The sequence below is a fragment of the Brienomyrus brachyistius genome, chromosome 1, assembly GCF_023856365.1.
Source record: "Brienomyrus brachyistius isolate T26 chromosome 1, BBRACH_0.4, whole genome shotgun sequence".
NCBI lineage: Eukaryota > Metazoa > Chordata > Actinopteri > Osteoglossiformes > Mormyridae > Brienomyrus > Brienomyrus brachyistius.
The window spans coordinates 15,055,671-15,075,966 of NC_064533.1; the positions used below are offsets into that span (position 1 = coordinate 15,055,671).

Sequence of the window (20,296 nt, forward strand, 5' to 3'; positions counted from 1 at the left end):
ACTGGCTCAAAAGCCCATACTAGCATTTATGAAGCAAGCTTACTGGCATGTAGAGTACCAGTCAGTTCTGCACACATGCGCTTATAATGCATTTTCTCTCTATTTTTTGCCATATTATTCACTTTATTATAAATGTAAAAATTAAACATATCAAACATTGCACCAATCAAGGGAAATGTTCAAAATCTCAAAAATGTTCTCGATTTTTAGACTCTTCAAAACACAGTAGTCTCCTTTTGCTTTGATGACAGCATTCTCTCAGCATTCTTTCTAGCAGCTTCCAGATGTAGCCACCTGGAATGCTTCTCCAACAGAACCGAAGGAGTTATCACAAGTTCTGGGCACAGGTTGACTACCTTGCTCTTACTTGTCAATCCAATTGATCTCAAACCAGCTCTACAGGGCTTACCTTGGGGGATTGTGGGGGCCAGGTCACCTTTTGCAGCATTCCATCTTTCTCACTCTCTCTCTGACCTTCATCTTTTAACTTGTTCACAGGATATGGTCATTAATAGCATAAACTTGAAATATCTAATTCACTTTGAACACAGATGATTTTGGGCACATAATGCCGTACAACTGATTATTTTGTGTTAAGACGTTGTGGTCAGGAATGTAGGTGAATTAATAATCTTACAATGATATAACATTTTAAAACATTTTGACTTGAGCCTAAACAATTCAACCAAATGAATGTCATATAAACTCTCTTTAGTGAATCGTGTTAAGACAGTATTTTCTCTCTAAGTAATGCTCACTAAAGAAGAAGTAAGTGGACATTGGACATTTCAGTCAGAGCTGGGGAAGTAATGTGCGGTTCCATGACTTGTAATAAACCGGCACCACATTAGCTTTTATTGCCCTCTAGTGGTGATTCATCTGAACAGGTCTTCTAATGGAATTTGTGTTACTGCTTGCAGGTAGAATACCAAAAAAAAAACATCCAGTTACTGATTTGCTCCAAAAAGACCAAAATATAAAAAATATATTATCAGGGGCACAACTTTAGTCCCATCATCCTTTGTGTGTGTGTGTGTGTGTGTGGGGGGGGGGGGGGGGGGGGGGCGGGGGCGGTTTACAACCAAAGAGGCCATCACTACCACCACATGCGACATTCTCAGTCTGCTGAAATAATACGTTTCGTCTGCCGGCCGTAAATATAGTAACATCCACACATGCTGAATTTGAACAAGAATAATCCCCGAGACACATAATAAACATAAGGCATTTATTTGCATCTATTTGTATATACACAAGTGATTGCCCAACAAAAGCTTAAAATAAATTATATAAACACAATGAAACCTACGACAAGCAGGAACAGACCTAGAGACTGGTGAAATGTGTGGCGGGCGGTCTGATTTTAATAAAGAATGACAACACACCATTTATACAAAAGTTAGTGTTAGTGGAGGGATAAACGCCCCTGGAAACAGCACTAGCCCCTGATGATAAGACAAAATTATTGTATATTACCGAGCGGTTACAATGGAAAAAAACTAAACACCACACACACACACACACACACACACACCAACGAACGCAGTTTCTACGGTAAGGTGCCGGTCTTCGACTCAGTGCATAGCAGAGCAGTTATGTCTCACAATCAGGACGGCCTACGCAACGATTTGTTTTTATAACCTCAGCTGTATCAGGGTGAGTAAAACAAGTTACGAATGTTCAATTTACTAGTTCTTAAAAGTCATTCCCTTTAAACAAATCAAATTACTGTATACATTGCAAATATTGTTGCGATTTCGTATAATAGTTACATAAAGCAAACTGCCATGTAGTATATTCTGACAGCAAACTTATTAAGGCACTACAAAATTCAATATGAAGCAATGCAATTAAATATTACGTAAGCCTACATATAAAATATTTTACATTCTTAGTGTCATAAATCAAAACATAGAAATATATACAACCTATGAGTTGCTATGGCAAATTACCCCCCCCCCCAATATAAAAACAGCGTTTAGTACCGTAGAAAGTAACTAGTAATTTTAATAACTTCACTTATCAAATTCAACATAGTCAGAAAAGGGGGTACAGCCCTGGTAGCCACACAACATTAATGTCCCCTAACAGTACAAAAATGTTCCTCGGAGTCTATTTTTGTATGTTAAAATTGGTACCTTTGGCAGACCTACAAGGGTACAACCCCAGTGAGAAATAATTGCACCCTCAAAGGTTTTCTGACAGTGTATACGAGACATGAGCCAGAGATGTTTAGACAAAATAAGCCAAATTTTACGAAACTCACACCCTACCCTTTCAAGACTGTCAGTGTTCGTTACAACGTAACGAAAAATGAACTTTGTTTTGCAGAAAACGTCGTGTGGCTACAACAAAACTCATTAAACAAATGTAATCAACGCAATTAACCCTCATCATACACACGGGCGCAGTCGAGACGGCAAAAAAATAAAAATAATGAAGATGTGAGGCGGACGAACGGCACCCTTTTCTTTTAGCTAACGCTTCTACTCCATCTGGTGGACAGCAAAAACTTGCTCTAAAGTGGGATAAAGAGCTTTGTACATTTATCTAAGTCGACAAACAAGCATATTCGTCTTAATATCCTTAACATTTAGCTGCATTAAGCGGTATACAACATTTCTTACAGCTGCACGTTAAATCAGCCAGCTTTGCTTTCAAAGGTTCGGTAGCTACTAGCTATGTGATTAAGTCTTTTGGCGCATTGGTCAACGACGCAGACGGCTACATTTACCGAGTTTTAGCGCATTTATTAAGTTTGATCAAATACGCAAAATATTCTCTGACATTTTTGATGGCACTTCCAACGGGCCTTAAATATGTGTCAAGAATTTTCTTGTGAACAGAATTCATTGAAGCAGAAGACAGCTAGCCTTTTGCACTTATTCCTGTTACGTGAGAAGTATCTGGTCTACTTGAAAATCACAAAGCAGTAATATCTTAAATACTGACATACATTTTACCAGGTCTAGCTAGTAAGGGGAAGACATTTTTCCGTCAATATTGGGGGCAAATGTATGTACATGTATTGATGCTTAGTGCACAGCACAGCACCCCACAGGCATTCAGGGGGCACCGTGAATATTCCTCGTGATAAAAGCCGTGAGAACATCGTGGCAGGGCACCTTCTGCCCACTAAGGACTCACTACAAGTGGTAATCACAGTCACTGTACAGATATGTGTGCACTGAGCTGAGTGATGAGCTCATCCGACAATATTACGGAGGAGCATCTGAAAAGGCAGCACCATCCTGACAAACGTGAGCGTCACAGAGGTATCTCAGTCAAGGCCAGCGGCAGCACAGCCAGCACCTCAGCCACACTTCCTCCGCTTGAGAGCAGATTTCTGGAATCCTCAAACCTCATCCTGCCCTTGGAGCTATACGAGTAACAGGAAGGGAGACTCTTTATGCCACTGGTCCCTTAAAACCCTAAAACAGGCATTTCCACCAGCAACATTTACATGACTGTTGTTTTCCAGTCAACTTAAGAATAAAACAGTAATTTATTTAAATAAGACTCTCTCCGCTTACTTCTTCATAGGACAAAATTCTGAACACAGGAAGAAATCAGCTCAGACATGCAGCAAAGCCATTTAAGCCCCAAAATTTTGGCTCCGTTAATGCACTCAGCTTAAACACCAAACGCAGAGTTTTAAATAAATATAACCCTTTTACCATGAAGGCGCAATATAAATTTATTAAATTAGAGTGAATTCTCTGAGGGCGGTGCTTCAGCTCAGGTAGGTCAACACCACAGACTGGATGGGCTCTCGGCACACAGGGCACAGCTTGTTGCGGTTCTTTAGCTTCTTGGCGCAGGTGTAGCAGGACATGAGATGGCCGGTGCGGCCGTGAACGATGCAGCCGTTCTTGGGCCGGCTCTGACAGATGACGCATGGCTCCAGGCAGCTGGACGGCAGGCAGGCCTCCAGGCTGTTGAAGCGCTCCAGCTCGGGGGGCTCCTCCTGGCTGCTCCCGGCACTGGCGCCCGAGGTGGAAGGCTGCGAGCAGCTCTCCTGGAGCCCAGACGCTGCCGCCTCCTCCTTGGGTTCGACACTAGGGGGCGAACTCGCCAGCTTGCCATCGGGGACGTCCAGCCCCTCCTCAGCGTCAGCCACAGGGGGCTTCGGAGGCAGGGCCTTGTGGGCGGCGCCTGCGGCATCCAACTCAGGCAGCCAGTGATCACGCACCGTCCAGCAGCGCTGGCAGACGCGTGGCAGGGGAGGGTTGAGCTCCTCGCACTTGGAGCACTTCCAATAGTCCTGAAACAGGACGTCCAGTTCGGTTACAACCAGGCCTTTCAGGTCTCATTACATCGTTACAAACATCCCATCCAAACTTCAAAAGCTTCAAATTACATCCCAAAAAGCTGTAATGCCAGAATGCACAGGGCAGGGGGCACTGTGGGCAAGAGGCTAAGTCCATCACAGGCCACACACAAACCATCACACAACAGGGGAAGTTCAGAGACACCAGTTCATTGTAATAATACATCAAACATGAGGGTATCACAGGGCTAGTGTTAAAATATGCAGGTTAAAGACAGAAAACCTACACAGAACTAGAGTATGAATTCTAACCCTCAACCCTGGAGGTGTGAGGCTACAGTGTCACCAACTGAGCCACTATAACGCTCTCTAGATATTAACGAATTTTACAAATGCTGTCATTTTTGAAGTACATGAACTAAGATCTAGAAGAGGAGAACTAGCCATGAGAGGGCAACCTACTGCCTCTGAAATTTCAGTATCCTCGTCGAAGGAGTCTTCCTCCTCTGCCTCAAAGATGACCTCGTATACCTGCGGGAGAGTGGGAAGGAATGAGAGCAGCTGCCACGACAACAGGACGGCTCCCTTCACCCAGCGAGGGATGTGAGCAGTAACCTCGTCTACTCCAGACGCGTCCGATGCCTCGTCGTTCTCACTGTAGGCGTCCGAGTTGATGGACTCCACCTCAAACTCCACACTGAAGTTATCTGAAACGGAGTCTTCGCTGTCGCTCAATATCAAGTCATTGCGAGTTGTTCCTATGCAGGAGGTAGTCATGTGAACACGGTCTTCAAAGATCTGCGCACAAATGGGGGGGGGGGGGAGGCCAGCTGAGTTTAATTATGGCATGACACCAAGCCCTGGGCATTGATAATGTTCAGTGTAGTACACAGTGTAATGCTACATTCGCTCTCTCTCTCACACTGCATGGGAAATCGCTTCACACTGGGGCTCTGTCAAGGGGGGGGTAGCAATGAAGCTCAGATCTATCATAACAAATGTATTAAATGAAAAATGAAATTCTCTCTGGTGTGACTCCTTTTCTCTGTCATCCCCCATAAAGTCCCCAACCAACAAGAGGCACAGTCACTGTGATGGTGAGTACTGACAGACTCAGCAGTAAAACACACAGCAAATAGACAGCTCTGTGGGGACCACTTTTCACTGCCCAGTTTAACTCAATGGAAACCAGTAGCAATACCAACAATATGTGGGTAGCCGATGGCGACTGTGGGACAGCAGCACTCTTACCATGCTCCTGTCAGACTCCGACGACTCGCTGGCCTGCTGCTCCCTCACGAGGCCGCCAATCACGCACCAAGACAAGCTGTCGTCAAACGTGAGCGAGAAGCTGTCGGATTTGTGCCTCTTTCTGTGGCTGGGTTCCTCGTCTGTGGAGGTTCCTGCAGAGAGTCAAGGTGTCAGTACTGATGAGAGACATGACAGGACACGTGTGAAGTCATTCTGTACGTCACACTGCAACTTCAGATTGTACTCCGGAAAATACCATTGTTCCAGAAAGAAACCATAAGTGCCAGGATAATGAGCCTTGTAGTGTTTACCTATGTAGTTTAGCTATTATGCAACATCTAGGTAGTAATGGAAAATGAATTGCTTGTTTCTCCTTGTGACATACCACCCAGCAATTTGTTCATCAATACTCAACTCTTGCATATATCAACAAAACTGCATCTACAAATATGCATCTCCTTGGGGAAAGACACTCTGACAGAGATACCTGACTGAGAACTACAAGTTATCATTCCGGAGTAGGAATGGGGAGGCTTTCGCTTGACTTGAGCACAACTTACCAGCCAATATTTATAAGCAGCTTAAGCAGGACTTAAGACTCAAGGCACTTTTCTGTTTGTGACCTCTGTGTGGTTTATTCTGAAAAGAACTAATGTAGCCTTGCTGTAGCATGTCTGCCACACAAACAAGTCCCTCATTTGTCAACAATCAGCCCCTGAAGGACCTCAGCATGCAGAGTGATCATCTGAACACCTTCAGCACTGCCCTCCAAACCAAACTGTTCTTTACGGCTACGGACATCCTTATGAAAGGCACCATTCATTTGGCAGGGAAAAGATGTGTCCTCTGGGTTTCCATAGCACCATAAAAAGGAAGCCTAGCGGTTACAGATGGTCAAACATGAACCGGCGAGGTATGTGCAGAATCTCGGTTTATTATTCAAACTCACAAAGGAGCACTATTCTAATTATTTTTGATATCGCAACAGAAGTAGTCCGACTGGTTATATATACACGTTGGACGCATAATGAGTAGCCCTTAAAAAGTAATCCCTTTAACTCTGCGCCAGGTTATTGCTGGTTCAAACTTCAAACCCGCAGAGCAACAGTCAGGCTATTGAAAAGCACTGATTAAATACAGCTGCCAGGGAGATCAGATAGCAGAAAGACAGGGGCTCCCCTACCAGGGTCGCTGCTCCTTCTCCGTCTCCGCCCAGGAGTGGCTGAATGCGAGTCCTTTTCCTGAAGAACAAATTAATCGTGTAGTTGGAGAAACAAACTGGAAGAACAGCAGATATATAACACACACACACACACACACACACACGACATGGTGGTGCAGTGGTTAGCACTGTTGCCTCACACCTCTGGGACCCCCGCCTGATGTGTATGGAGTTTGCATGTTCTCCCCATGTCGTCGTGGGGTTTCCTTCAGGTACTCCGGTTTCCCCCCACAGTCCAAAAACATGCTGAGGCTAATTGGAGTTGCTAAATTGCCCGTAGAAATGTGTGTGTGAGGGAATGGTGTGTGAGTGTGCCCTGCGATGGGCTGGCCCCCCATCCTGGGTTGTTCCCTGCCTCATGCCCATTGCTTCCAGGATAGGCTCCGGACCCCCCGCGACCCAGTAGGATAAGCAGTTTGGAAAATGGATGGATACACACACACACACACACACACACACACACACACACACACAAACTGTTGGTAAGAAAAGGAATACACCAAAGGAAGGAAACAGGCCTGCATACTTACTTGTGGTGCGCTGTCTGGTTCAGTTTCACTGCTGGGATCTGTAAAGGCTGACTGGGGACCTGTCATTATAAAACCGGTGTTAACCAGCCCTTAAAGCTGTATTTAAAGAGGCATTTAGACATGAAAGCTACCATTTCACAAGAGCATTAGCAAATTCGAAATACCAGACATTAGTGTTTAAAAAGAAAAAAAAAAAAAAAAAAACACATGGGCATATGTTAATTCAGGAAAAAAAGACTGGACAATTTAAGAATACTAATTTTTCTTGTTAAAAATTAGAATTATGTCATTTGAAATAGTAAATAGTAGTTTGGTACCTTCATTTTTAACTGCAACCAGGTTTTTGGAGACCATTGCAAATAAGACACTAAAAGACAAATAAAGGTTACTTATTAGTCTTCTTTATTGACTATGAAATCCACTACATATTAACAAAAAAAGTATCCAAGAAATAACACACATATCCAAGAAATAACACACATTCAATCTGGAAACATAACAAATGACACAGAGGCCCAAACCGCAGCTGGACTGTCAGGTTACTCTCATGTCTCTGCATTTCCGAAACTGCAAGTTGGGGGGGGGGGGCTAGAAACAGCTGGGCCTGACCTCCAGCCCCTTGAGAACAGAAGCAGTGAAAAACGTACCGGGGTTCCTTTACAGAGAAGCTGTCCACACCAAGAACAGCCCCCAGGGCATCATCTGCGCAGTGGACAATGTGCTGCTGTTTCTTGTCATACAGCTGCTTGCCCATAATGTACTGTCCGAGGTAAAATATTACCTGAAATTCAGAGTTAAGAGGATTATGGTATCAATGTTAGTCTGTCAAACAGTTCATACAGTACCAGACCATATTAACCCTTTTCTGCTCCATCTATCACTCATTTGACCCGATTTAATTCAGAGCCCAAGGTACAAATCATCACTGTTTTTCTTAATCAGCTGTAATGATTAGCGATTACAAAACTGCAGCTCAGTGATCAACTGAGAAACAGGCTCAAACACAACAAAATTACACCTCTCTGCCCTCCCCCTAGGAACTGATAAAACTCCCACCAGAGGGAATGACTGCATGTAGAACTCCAACCTGAAAGCCACCGCAAACACAGAACCATCCGGAACAGCAACAGCCTAACGTATGCCCTCCTTACATCCCATGAGCTTAAAAGAAAAATGCTGCATGTTTCCAAGCGCGCACACACACCACTCACACACACACACACACGTCTCTTCCATTAACTTTCCACACAGACCGAAGAGTAACTAAATCTAAGGTCGAAACCTGAGATGCCTGGTATTTATATCAACAGGGTCAAGGGTAAATTGAATGTGGGAACAGCACTGGCCCTTCACTGAACACAGAGCCTGAAATCACCAACAAATCATGAAGGACAAGTGTCCCGGGTTGTTTCTGAAAGCCAAAATGACACTGACTACCTTCAACTGGAGATGCCAGGCTTGCTTAAACATTACAACATTTCTGAGAGTACAGCGACAGCAGTACTTGTCGGTATTCCAGGATCTTCTTACCTCTTTCATTGTAAAGATCTCCTTGTCTGCTCCTGCCTGCTGGAGCAGGGTTTGTAGTTGTACCTTTGGTCTTACCTATAAAGACCAGGATTCACATCTATTTGACATTTCTCAACATAACAGGCTCATTACACTTCCAGAATAAAAGAAAAAACTCACAAGTTTCTCATTATCCACTGTGTTTATTTGGCTGTTGCTTAAACAATTCTCTGTTGCCATTCTCTTTTACCTGAAATAAGAAAAAATATATATTAAAAAGTGGTAAACGTAGTGTGACAAATTTTCTGCAAGTGCCAATTTTAAATTAAATGCCAGTCAAAATAAAACATCCAGAGACAACTCACCTTAATAAATAGTTATATGCGTTATATATACATCTATGACTTTTCTGCTGTACATAAAGTGCTCAGGGTCCGCAGTGTGCAATGACAAAACACTTCCTCAACGGCCCCGGATTTAAATACCCCAGCGGGCACTTGCCACGACATGTCAGGGCTAGAACTGCAGTCGTCGCTGGGCGTGGACTCCATTCGGGAATGGTGCCCCCAGCGGCGGAGGCAAGGCGCCGTAGCCTAGCGCACCTAGCGAGGCCGGGCGATATGCCCGGGCATGCCCCGGCTCGGCGTCCCGTCATAGGCGCCGAGCCCCCACGCTGACCGCGAAGACAACGCAAGGGGCCGAAAGCCTAGCGACAGCTGCATCCTTCAACATGCCTGGGCGACGACGGACTTAGACACGGCCATGTGTTATTTCAATAAGGACAACTTCGTGAAGGAATAATCAATAACAACAATAATAAAACACCAAGTGGCGCTCAGCCTTATCGCTTTACAGCACCCGGCTCGAAATCGGACTTTCTTCTAGATAAACCATAACTAGAGCTAATCAGGAGGTTGCCTCACCGTAGTGACTTAGCCAGAGAACTGCGTAAGTTGCATTTTTAAAACATCGACTTTCACAATGTGCATGTCCACAACTTAGCCTGCAGAATAATGCTCTAACCAGCATGCCGGTGCTGTGCATGTTACCTACAGATTAACAAAATAAACCCGCTCACTGCATCGCGGCATCTTTCCAAACAGCCCCATGAATTCATCCTGATCATGCCAAAGTACAAACTGCATATTTAAAATGAACTACTTGCTTCTCTTTTTTTGGTACTCAACTTTCCCGTGAATACCAGTTCTAAGGTATTGTCTTTATTCTTGACTTGATTAGTTGATTTGAAAGTACACGTCGCCAACTTCAATTACTGCTATACTAACGACACAGCTGAGCTTCAAACACTCTTTCCCATATCAATTTAACATTAAGGAGAAATAAAGCTGCCGTCTGTAGTAAAAACCGACCGGTCCGTTCCCGAAGCTCTTCCGTAGACAGAAGCGGAATGAGCGTTCTCATTGACGGTAGATTGCTTAGGAAAACCCGTGGCTGTGGGGCCTTGTACAACATCCGTTAGCCAGCAGGATACGAATTAGAATATCGAGGGGTAAAAAAAAAATTACAGCACAGCCAGTCTGCCTAACCGGATAAAAACACATTATGTGCCTTCACAAGCTGTAAAATAATGACCTACCTTTTTGAAAAACGAAATATTACCGTCTGTTACGCGGAGACAGCATCTTCTTTGCTTTCGTAACTTGGCGCGACTAAACGCTGTTGCCCCTAGCGACAGAGCGGGTGACTGGTTATGGACTATTTCGAATCATTTTAACGTTTTATATTTTAAAGTTTACATGCTAAACTGGCAAAATATAGCAGGAAAATGACATTTCCATTACATCCGTGTATACGTGTTTGCAGCAAGGTACACCCAAGAAGATCTCAGATAATCTATACATCTCAATAGATTTCTTTGCCTTTAACCTGTAAATGCCAACGGTTAAGCTCTTTTTTATTACTTATCTACCCTTAGTTACTAGTTAGCTTGGGAGTTACTTGACCAGCGCGTGACTTTAACTTCGTTACTACGCCTCAGTATGTATAGGATTATGTCCTTTTGAACGTGAAGCTTCGCATGTCCAGCTGCCATTAAAACCTGTCACCTGTTGCGGAGCAACGCCAGCTGTCTACATTAATTTAATGGTTCTATTGAATAGCACAAGAATTGTGAGACTTTAAACAGGTTTATCTAGGAAGGTTAGATCACAAACCTATTAACTGTTCCACAGTGTTGAAATGTAAATGTAATATATTGGCTATAATTTCTTGAGATTTATTATATAAATGAGTTTATATAAAAAAAATTAATGTACGGGTGTCTATGTATTATTAACCCCTCACAGTTTTTTCAATAAATAGTAATTTTTGTTTTCATAAATGTTCTTTTGCCTTTCATTATTACATTTATGTGAAAGTTTGTGTTAGGGTTAGGATTAGGTCTGAGGAAATGGATGACTTCACACTACATCAGCAACACAAAATAATATTACCCATGTTGTTCTTGTTAACTTAAACTCTTTCATCCACATTTCAGGGAATACTCATTTTTTCTTGACCACAACAGGAAAATGACTCAGCATGACTGTGTTTCTATGAACGCAAGTGAATATTTAAGAGTATGTGATTCATTCCAAGTCTCGACATGTTCAGGCATGTGATTTATCCCACTTGTGTCCACTTAGTTATTAACCTTATTGTTTTACTGAAACAAAGATAAATCCACTCACTCCCAGATAAAGACTATAATTTAGCACCGGGTGAGTAGCTATGGTATATGGAATATTTAATTTAAACGATTTGAAATATCGCGTTTGGCATCATAATCCCGCAGTATCGAAGCATGTCTAGAAAGTACAAAAAAGACATTGCTGCTTATGAAACCTCAAGCAGTACGATTTACAAATAAGAAAGAGTGTTGTTTTGCTGCTGTACTTTGCATTGACGGTTGAATGGCAGATTATCAAGGCAACAGCGCAATGGAAATCCACAGCTGGCTCAGTATCAAGATGGCAGTACGAGTCCCTCCCTAACAGGGCACTCCAGTGGTTTAAGAGTGCAGTTAGGTGTGCATTGTGGGTATTCACTGCAGATGGACACTTTCCCTGCCATAAGAGAGGTTCCTCTGTGCAGGCGCTCAAACACTGTGGCCTGTGTGCCTCTAACACACCACAGCCTCATTCTGCCCCAAGCAGACTATTTTACCCAAACGTTTCCACACAGAACTTGTATACCCACAGTTGTAGACAGAGGACTGCCCAAAGGTGCTTTCGTAATATTCAAAATCACATCAATATGTTTGACTGAACTTTAAATTTCTAGTATCAAAAAATCCACCCCGTCTGTCACACACGTGAAGCCGCAATCTATAGCAAAATATAGGAGAACGTGGTATAACTACACATTCAGCAGCTCAGAGCTGGCAAAACAGCCATTTCCTCACTGAAACAGGAAACATGAAGAGCGGAAATGCACAGAAAATGTAGAGAGCAAGTGGAAACAGGAAGTAGTAGCTGATTCATACAGCTGTCCGATGATTTCACGCACCATTGCTAAACTAAATGGCTCGTGTGATCCCTCTCGTTAATGGGTTAACAGAGTAAAAGACCATTCGACCGCAGCAAAGGTCATCCTTGATAAGCGAACCTGTGAAGCAGCTAGAATAGCACTCTAGTGTAGGTTTTTCATTGTTAAGGAATATTTTTTACGGAGTTCTTCCAATCTCCAAGGCTTTCTAAGCCAAGTAGCAGGGAAGGGAACAAGTTATTCCTTAGTGAATCCAAGTCAAGTATCAGGTAAGTCCAAGACAAGTGCAGGTTTCTCCATCATTTTTGGTGGCGAGTCATGAGTCATTAAATTTGTAACAAGTCCGCATCGAGTTGTGAGTCATGTAACTCCAGACTCTACCTATGTCAGCTTTTTTTACCTTTAGTGATTAAGACCCAGCAGAAACCTGCCGCAGTACGTTATAGGTTAGGTTCTTCATAGGCAGAGATAGGTTGAAAAGAGTCTTCACTCTGTCACGATTGTCCTCGCAGTTTTCACGCCCGTGTTTATGCAGGGAGTGATGCATCTTTCCAACAAACCATCTCAGGAGACCTTGCATTCAGCCAAATGAAAATGTAGGCAGCAGATAATTGAGTCATCTGCCCTCAAGTTCAACTGCAGTGCAAATCCTGTCATCAATTTCACAGTCAAGTTACAAGTCATCAAACTTCTGCCAAATAGTCCCAACGTATGGGCCTCTGCTAATGGGTCAGTTTTAATATTCCATTTTCCATAACTGATTTCTGCAGTGACAGCTTAAGCCTGGGGCCTATCCCAGGAAGCCCAGGGTATGAGGCAGGGGACCCCCTGGGTGAGGTGCCAGTCCATCACAGGGCATGCAAATTCCATACAAACACAACCAGGGGTGGGAATCAAACTGACATACATTGACATAAGCCACTGTGCCAACCTGTATTGATCAGTGGGTCTCAGCATATGCCTTGAAAACACGGCCTGCCTCTAACGATAACTATTACCGAAAAATCAAAACACTTAATTGAACAAAATATATTTATTGAAGAACACAACATACTAAAATGCTTTATGCTATATTTAAATAACGGCAGAGAAACCAACCTGACATTTTTAATGCCATGAGAGGAAATATTCAGGATGAGATTCTCCATTTTTGACCATGTGGTACAAAAGTATCAGGCAATTTCTGATTATCAGCTCGTTTTCAGTAGGCAATACTACAAATCACTCGGCTGTAGGACTATCACGAACAAAATCTCACTTAAGATCCTGTCGTCCACTGCATAAGTACCCCGCTTCCGGACTCTCCTGTGGCAGGCCCTCCTCACTTGCCAGGGCCCAGGGCTCTGGTGGACTGGCTCTCTGGGGTCTCCGTGTAGCAGCCAGCGGCAGCTGTTCCAAGGTGAGGGACATTGGGGTTTAGGGCCTCTGAACAAGTCTGCTCTTGCCCTCCTCCTGTTCAGCTAGTTTGAAATGAGTGTAGGCCAAAATCCCCAGGAGGGTACAGAGAATGCCCAGGCCCTGATGCAGAGACAGGGGGTCCTGGAAGAGCACGTAACCCCCCAGGAGGGTGATGCAGAACTTGAAGTGCCCAAACATGTTATAGCTGTTGACCTTGTGTTAAGGTTCAATGTCAATGCATTTGGAACCAACAACTTCAAACGATTCATTATTCAGTAGTTTTATAATTGTACACCGCCATGGCGCCCCTCATACCAAACCAGGCCATAAGATATCACATAACTACAATTTTGTACCTGAACTGTACTTTCCCAGGAACCTGGGACAGGCCCCTGTACCCCGCAGCACCTCCGAAAGCATCGTCCCCGACGATCTGACTCTGCCGCATATCAGCTGCACAGAGAAGGGACTTGCATCGAGCTGCAAGAGCTGCCCAGTGAATCGTTAGGGACGAACCTGGACGCTGTTTACGGCAGCCTACCGAAGAAGGGAAGCGGCATCACCAGAGGTTCACCTCACCCAGGCCATCATCTGTTTATCCCGCTGCCATCGGAAAGGAGGTGCAGGGCAATCAGACCCCAGACTAATAGATCGAGAAACTGAGTTGTGGTTTTCACCTCAAGCCTCCCCCCCATAAAGACTGTATATTTTTATTTTATGTTTAAATACTTTACCCTGTGTATATCATTAAATATAACTGGCAAATAAGCTGCTTTCCATTTTCTGCACTTAATTTTGAACTACCAATTTTACTGTCTAGCTTAAATAGACATACACACACACAAACGCACGCAGACACACACAAGCACACAAGCACGCACACACACACAGACATACAGACACAGACACATGCATACACACACAGACATACAGACACACACATACATGCACAGACACCCACACGCACGGACGCATGCATGCACGCACGCACAGATACACAGACGCATGCATGCACGCACCAACGCACGCATGCACAGACACACGTACACATGCACGCAGATACACAGACGCACGCACAGACACACAGACGCATGCACGCATGCATGCACAGACACACGCACGCATGCATGCACAGACACACGCACGCATGCATGCACAGACACACGCACGCATGCACAGACACACGCACGCATGCATGCACAGACACACGCACGCATGCATGCACAGACACACGCACACATGCACGCACAGGCACAATTTGGGAAGACCAATTCACCTCAGCATGTTTTTGGACTATGGGAGGAAACTGGAAAATCCAGAAACCCCACGATGACACAGGGAGAACATGCAGACACCACACACATGGAAACCTGAACCTGGTCCCAGAGGTGTGAGGCGACAGTGCTAGACAGTGCGTGACTGTGCAGCCGCCATTGCGTTGTATGGATAATATCAACAAAGCTCTCATTTCATCTCTTAACCAAATAACCTAACAAGGACAACTCTGTTGGCGGGCATGAAATCCCTGTGGCTGTAAGTGGAAGAAATAGTTTTCCTCCTTTACCCACACATAGTGCCTTTGATAGCTCAAAAGGCATCCAGAAACTGAAGCATATGACATTCATACTTATTCAAATAAATGAATTAGTGCACTTTAATTCCTGTACTGAAGTAACTCCTAGCCTGACTGCATTTTTAGTTTTATCTAAAACTAAGTGAGTCTTTAGTTTCCTTGTGATGCCCTGAAAGGCTGAAGGATACGTCACAGGTGAGGTGTTGCCGATGATCCAGTAGATGGACAGATTGACCAGAAAGGCGATCACCCCCGACAGCAGCACCATCACCTGGGGGTGAAGAGTTCACACACACTTTGAACTAATTCACATCACCACTGTAAAGCCTCAGTATAAGTCTAACAGTAGAGGACTTAAACACATCAACATCTGGTTTCAAAACAAAGATGAATAATACATGACAGCACACAGACATGGTTATACTTTGGTTGAAGACAGCAAAATGTTTTCTTGGACAGGCATGGACAGAGCCGAATATGTCGGGACATGTCAAAGGATATGCAGACCTGAAGAAAATCGACTACTCACCTTACAAACACGTCATACGTCTATATTGATTGACCTGTTTTCAACTCAGTTTAATAATATTCAAATAATCTATTATGGTTGCAGTGAGTCAGGCAAATACAAAAGCTAAAATATGCTGTGTATCTTAAAGGGACATTCTACATTCCACACTGTTCCTCTGACAGGTCAATAACAGAAAGCAACGCAATAAGCGCTTCAGATTTTCATGATTTACTCTATGGATCACACCGAGTAGTTTACAGTTTTATATTTCTTGTAATGATTAATAAAGATTATTCACAAAAATGTTTTTCTAAATGTATCACAATATCAGCATCGTCTAATTCAATTTAATACAGTTAATTTTTATATACAGAAAATCCTCTACATACCAACCCCAACCTTCAAGATGCAAACTTTCAAAGATGCATATGTGCTTGTCCACTAAATTAAAAAAAGTTTAAATAACTGCAAAATCAAAAATTGTGCTGGAATTTCAAATTTCGTGGCAGCGCATAAGTTAGTTCCTATCTCTGATGCTTATCTCTGATATTCATGACAGTAACCTGGGCGTGGTCACGGGAAGTGAGGTCAGCTGACTGATAACAATGCAAAAAAATGAACACAGCCGCTGGTTGTTAAAATGCACACAATATCAATAAAAAAAAAAATACAAGTCCATTAATATCAAAGCATTTCCTTCTGTACAGTACAAGCAGAATGTTTTTGATAGGACTTAAAGGTTTGGGGGAGGAGGGGGAGGTAGGTGTGCATGTGTATTCCTAATACAGTAACACAGGCTCGATTGGTAACGGTTAGCAAGATTAACTGACTGAACACAATACAAAAAAATTACTCTCAGTTGTTGTTTGTAAAAATGCACCTGAAATCAATAACAAAAATACAAATATTAATTTTTAAAAGCACTTTCTTATATAAAAATTTTCGATAGGAGAGACGATAGGAGAGACGATAGGTACGCTAGGTGTGCAAATGTCTGCAGGCTAGCTCAATAATGGTAAACAGCAAGATCAGCCGACAGAAACAATGGAAATAAAAAATCATTCTCGACAGGAGTTGAGAGCTGGGGGCTTGGAGCGTCATAAGCTAGACGCCTAGGATAACTTTGCTGGACTGGCGAACCTCCTCTCGGAACAGAACTGGTTTGTATGGTGAGGACTTTCATACACAGTTGCCTCAATGTATCAGACCAGTGTGTGTGGCTATGCATTAATAGCCCATGGAAGGAGAATTAAGGCTGGTGGATGTGCTAGGTTAAAGGCAAGATGGATGCATAATGTTCAAAGAAGAGGTAACTGCAGTCTCACCATTGCAGAGAGAGACCAAGGCCCGAAGACACCCCCTTCACCAGACGGGGGCTCGAAGAAAGGCACCAGGAGGAGGAGGAAGGCGGACGACATGGGGGCTTGGTAGTACAGCAGCTGCATGGAGTTCACCTGCAGCTCGTGCTGCTTTACTCCAACCCACTGGGGGGGGGGGGGGGCAAATGGGTATTTATGTTTGCAGAAAATGGGAAAAACTGAATACAATAAAGAGAATAATCACAGCAGCTACAAAACACCTGTATACCTGCCAATGGGACAAAGGAATCCCCCCCCCCCTCCTCCCCCCAAGAGGTACAATAAAATCAAGTTTCGTGTCCTACTTTTAACAGATACACACTGTCCGTACTGAGGAGACATACGTACCACTTGGTACAAGGATGTAACCAGCACCCCCAGCGCTGCAAAGACCATTCCCAGCAAGTTAAACTTCACATCATAGTAGGAGTTCAAAATCACTCCTAGTGTGATGGGGATCTAGACAAAACACACAAACATCATAACAAAGTCAGATTGTTAATATAACCGCACACGTTGTCATAGGCGACGTGATTAACAGATTAAAAACAGACTCGCTGACATTACATGACAGTTGCTGGCCAGATACTATATCCCGGTTAATTATCTACTGTAACGTGATTATGCTGATTTACCAATATAAAACAAAAAACTATTTTGTAATTCATAAACTGTAATCTCATTTAATATCAAAGCATAAGAAATGCAGTCTCAAGCGTTTTTTAACCTTACCAGCGTCATTTTTATCTTTGAGGAAAATGTTTTCTTATAATACAGCGTCTGAATGACTATTATAACCGGTGTGGTCATTGCTTTGGCAAGCTGATAAGTCCCTATGGTATTGCTTTGCAGCGAGAGATTGGTGAAAACGACAAAGCCACAAAAACTTAGTGCCAGCAGCACGATTTTGGTCGGTCTGAGACTCTTCGGGGAGAATATGTCCATCTTCTGGCACACGTAAAGCCCCAGCCAAGTCACAACGAAATGAATCAAAGTCAGCGTCATGTTCGGGAAGCCGTAATGCACGTAAATCCATTTGTTGATGAAGACGATGCATATCGACGCGAGTAGATTGACCAGTAATCCGGAGGCGATGCGCCCGTTCCCGGCGAGATCGGGCAGCCGAGCAGCCATTGTGATCCAGCGCAGCCCGGTGCGGATGTATCCGCTGCGAGCGCCTCTCCGTAACAGCACTACGGGCGCGCACTTCTGCGTAAGGGTCTTCCCCCGGGGTGAAGTCCCGCAGCACTGCCAGGCACACCCGCTCAGCCCGCTACATGCCGGACGGCTCCAGCCGCGCGCTCTCGCCACACGCCGCAGCAATTCCTCCAGCTCGCGCCGAGACGCACGCAGCGCCGGCGTGACACGGCACGCGCTGGCCCACAGTCACGGCGACTCAGCGCTGCCGCCACGTCAGTGTTCTCTAGTGCCCACTAGTGGCTGAGCAGGCGAACCAACGGAGAATGACTCGGCAGACATCGGCGGTGAGGTTGCCCGTCTATCCATGATAATCTGCATGTCTTGCACTAAGCATTTCAGCTTGAACGGGTCGTGCAGATAATTGCATTACTCGATGGTTTTTGCTGTTCAGCTAAGTACTAAAGTAACACAAGAGGGACTTGAGATTGACCTAAAATCAATGTAACCCTAGGTACTTACAGTGCCTCTGAGATCAAGGCAGAAATAGTTACTTTACCAAAGATTATTAAACTGCCAAGGTTTAATGTACAGGTCGCTCAGCCATCATTGAGCGTGATTTTTGACATCTTCCAAAACTCTGACATATTTTAAGTATGTAAATTTAGATTTATAGGTTTTTATTATACTTTAAATACGAAAGGGTAACAAAATAAATATTGTACGAATGAATTCATTTTGGTGACTGTTTAAAAACAATCGATTTGTATTAATGTGGTTGGATGAAACCAAAACTGTTTTAAACATTACAAATGTGTTATGGGTGGATAAAATAACAGAAGTTCTTAACATACTAGTATTAAACACTTAAGCTACACTTTGCATTCAAAACGGCTTTATGTCCCATTTAATGTTGAAACCAGGCCTGGCCTCTGGGGGGGAGGGGGGGGGGCGGTGGGGGTTATCCTGCGAATACTTCATTTGAAAGAGCAGAACAATGAACATAAATATTTAACATGACACTAACTTCCTAGTTACCCGAGTTTGTTAAATGAAGAAATGGACCTTCTGTGAGAACTCCCCTTCTTGGACTGCCACCTTACTGTGGTGGAGGGGCTTGCGTGCCTCAGTGACCCTGGGGGCTATGTTGTCGGGGGCAATGGCCCCTGGTAGGGTCTCCGAAGGCAAAAAGGTCCCAGGGGAGGGGTCAAAGAGCAATACGAAAAAACCCTCATGACAAAGAATTCTATCAAGGTCTCATTACCCATGCCCGGGCTAGGGTCACCGGGGCCCCACCCTGGAGCCAGGCTTGGGGGAGGGGCCTGTTCGCATGTGGGGCGTGGCACACAGGACTGTCCCACCCGCAAGGGGAATGTCAGGGGTTCAGTGCATTGTGGATCGGGTGGCAGCCAAGGGAGGCCCTGGTGGTCCGATCCCCAGCTGACAAAACTGGCTTTCAGGACATGGAATGTCACCTCTCTGGTGGGGAAGGAGCCTGAGCTGGTGCGTGAGGTTGAGAGATACCGACTAGATATAGTCGGGCTCACCTCAACGCATAGCGTGGGTTCTGGAACCAATCTCCTGGAGAGCGGCTGGACGCTCTTTTCTTCTGGAATAGCGGAATGTGAGTGGCGCCGGGTGGGGGCGTCGTTGCATTAACATCGGAGTTTACCCTGGTGAATGAGAGGGCAATCTCCCTGCGCCTTCGGGTCGGGGTTAGGTCTCTGACATGCATGACAGTTCGGAGTCACCGGCCTTCTTGGACTCCCCGAGTGGTGTGCTGGTTAGTGAGCCACGAGGGGATCCCATCCTTCAACGCTCATATGGGCAGATAAGGTTAGAAGTTCAGATATCCGGGAGAGTCTCAGAGTAGAACCGTTATTTCTCCACGTTGAAAGGAGCCAGTTGAGGTGGTTTGGACATCTGGTGCAGGTGCCTCCTGGGTGGTTACCTGAAGAGATTTTCTGCGCATGTCCTGCAGGGAGGAGGCATGGGCCAGACCCAGGACACGCTGGAGGGATTATATCTCTCAGTTGGCCTGGGAACACCGC

General features: G+C 44.4%; 2 protein-coding genes across 3 annotated transcripts; both read right to left on the bottom strand.

Annotated features, from left to right (window-relative positions):
• Window positions 1-1,214: 1,214 nt before the first annotated feature.
• On the bottom strand, window positions 1,215-10,760 carry mdm2 (MDM2 proto-oncogene). 2 transcript variants are annotated; one of them, XM_048971266.1, is made up of 12 exons: window positions 10,742-10,760; window positions 10,380-10,468; window positions 8,963-9,032; window positions 8,804-8,878; window positions 7,921-8,054; window positions 7,591-7,640; window positions 7,274-7,332; window positions 6,705-6,762; window positions 5,522-5,673; window positions 4,886-5,068; window positions 4,733-4,801; window positions 1,215-4,264 (listed from the first exon to the last, which is right to left on the bottom strand). In XM_048971266.1, exons 3-12 carry the CDS (start codon window positions 9,020-9,022, stop codon window positions 3,734-3,736), a joined length of 1,371 nt encoding a protein of 456 aa, XP_048827223.1. In that variant the 5' UTR covers window positions 9,023-9,032; window positions 10,380-10,468; window positions 10,742-10,760; the 3' UTR covers window positions 1,215-3,733. The 2 variants fall into 2 exon arrangements, with proteins under 2 accessions (XP_048827223.1, XP_048827232.1); XM_048971275.1 differs by lacking the exons at window positions 10,380-10,468; window positions 10,742-10,760 and adding an exon at window positions 9,148-9,311.
• A 2,526-nt stretch (window positions 10,761-13,286) lies between these two features.
• Window positions 13,287-18,495, bottom strand: slc35e3 (solute carrier family 35 member E3). Its single transcript, XM_048971287.1, has 5 exons — window positions 17,841-18,495; window positions 17,457-17,567; window positions 17,076-17,234; window positions 15,428-15,510; window positions 13,287-13,871 (listed from the first exon to the last, which is right to left on the bottom strand). Exons 1-5 carry the CDS (start codon window positions 18,240-18,242, stop codon window positions 13,685-13,687), a joined length of 942 nt encoding a protein of 313 aa, XP_048827244.1. The 5' UTR covers window positions 18,243-18,495; the 3' UTR covers window positions 13,287-13,684.
• Between the last annotated feature and the right edge of the window lie 1,801 nt (window positions 18,496-20,296).

Excerpts from the sequence above, each read along its gene's own strand:
- slc35e3 (XM_048971287.1), bottom strand. The coding sequence starts at position 18,242 with ATGGCTGCTCGGCTGCCCGATCTCGCCGGGAACGGGCGCATCGCCTCC. Across the intron at positions 17,568-17,840 it reads CAAAGATAAAAATGACGCTG|ATCCCCATCACACTAGGAGT; the intron begins GTAAGGTTAAAA and ends TGTTTTGTCTAG. Across the intron at positions 13,872-15,427 it reads GGCAACACCTCACCTGTGAC|CTATAACATGTTTGGGCACT; the intron begins GTATCCTTCAGC and ends CAAGGTCAACAG.
- mdm2 (XM_048971266.1), bottom strand. The coding sequence starts at position 9,022 with ATGGCAACAGAGAATTGTTTAAGCAACAGCCAAATAAACACAGTGGAT. Across the intron at positions 7,641-7,920 it reads TTCTCTGTAAAGGAACCCCG|TGTCTTATTTGCAATGGTCT; the intron begins GTACGTTTTTCA and ends TTTGTCTTTTAG. Across the intron at positions 4,802-4,885 it reads ACGCGTCTGGAGTAGACGAG|GTATACGAGGTCATCTTTGA; the intron begins GTTACTGCTCAC and ends ACTCTCCCGCAG.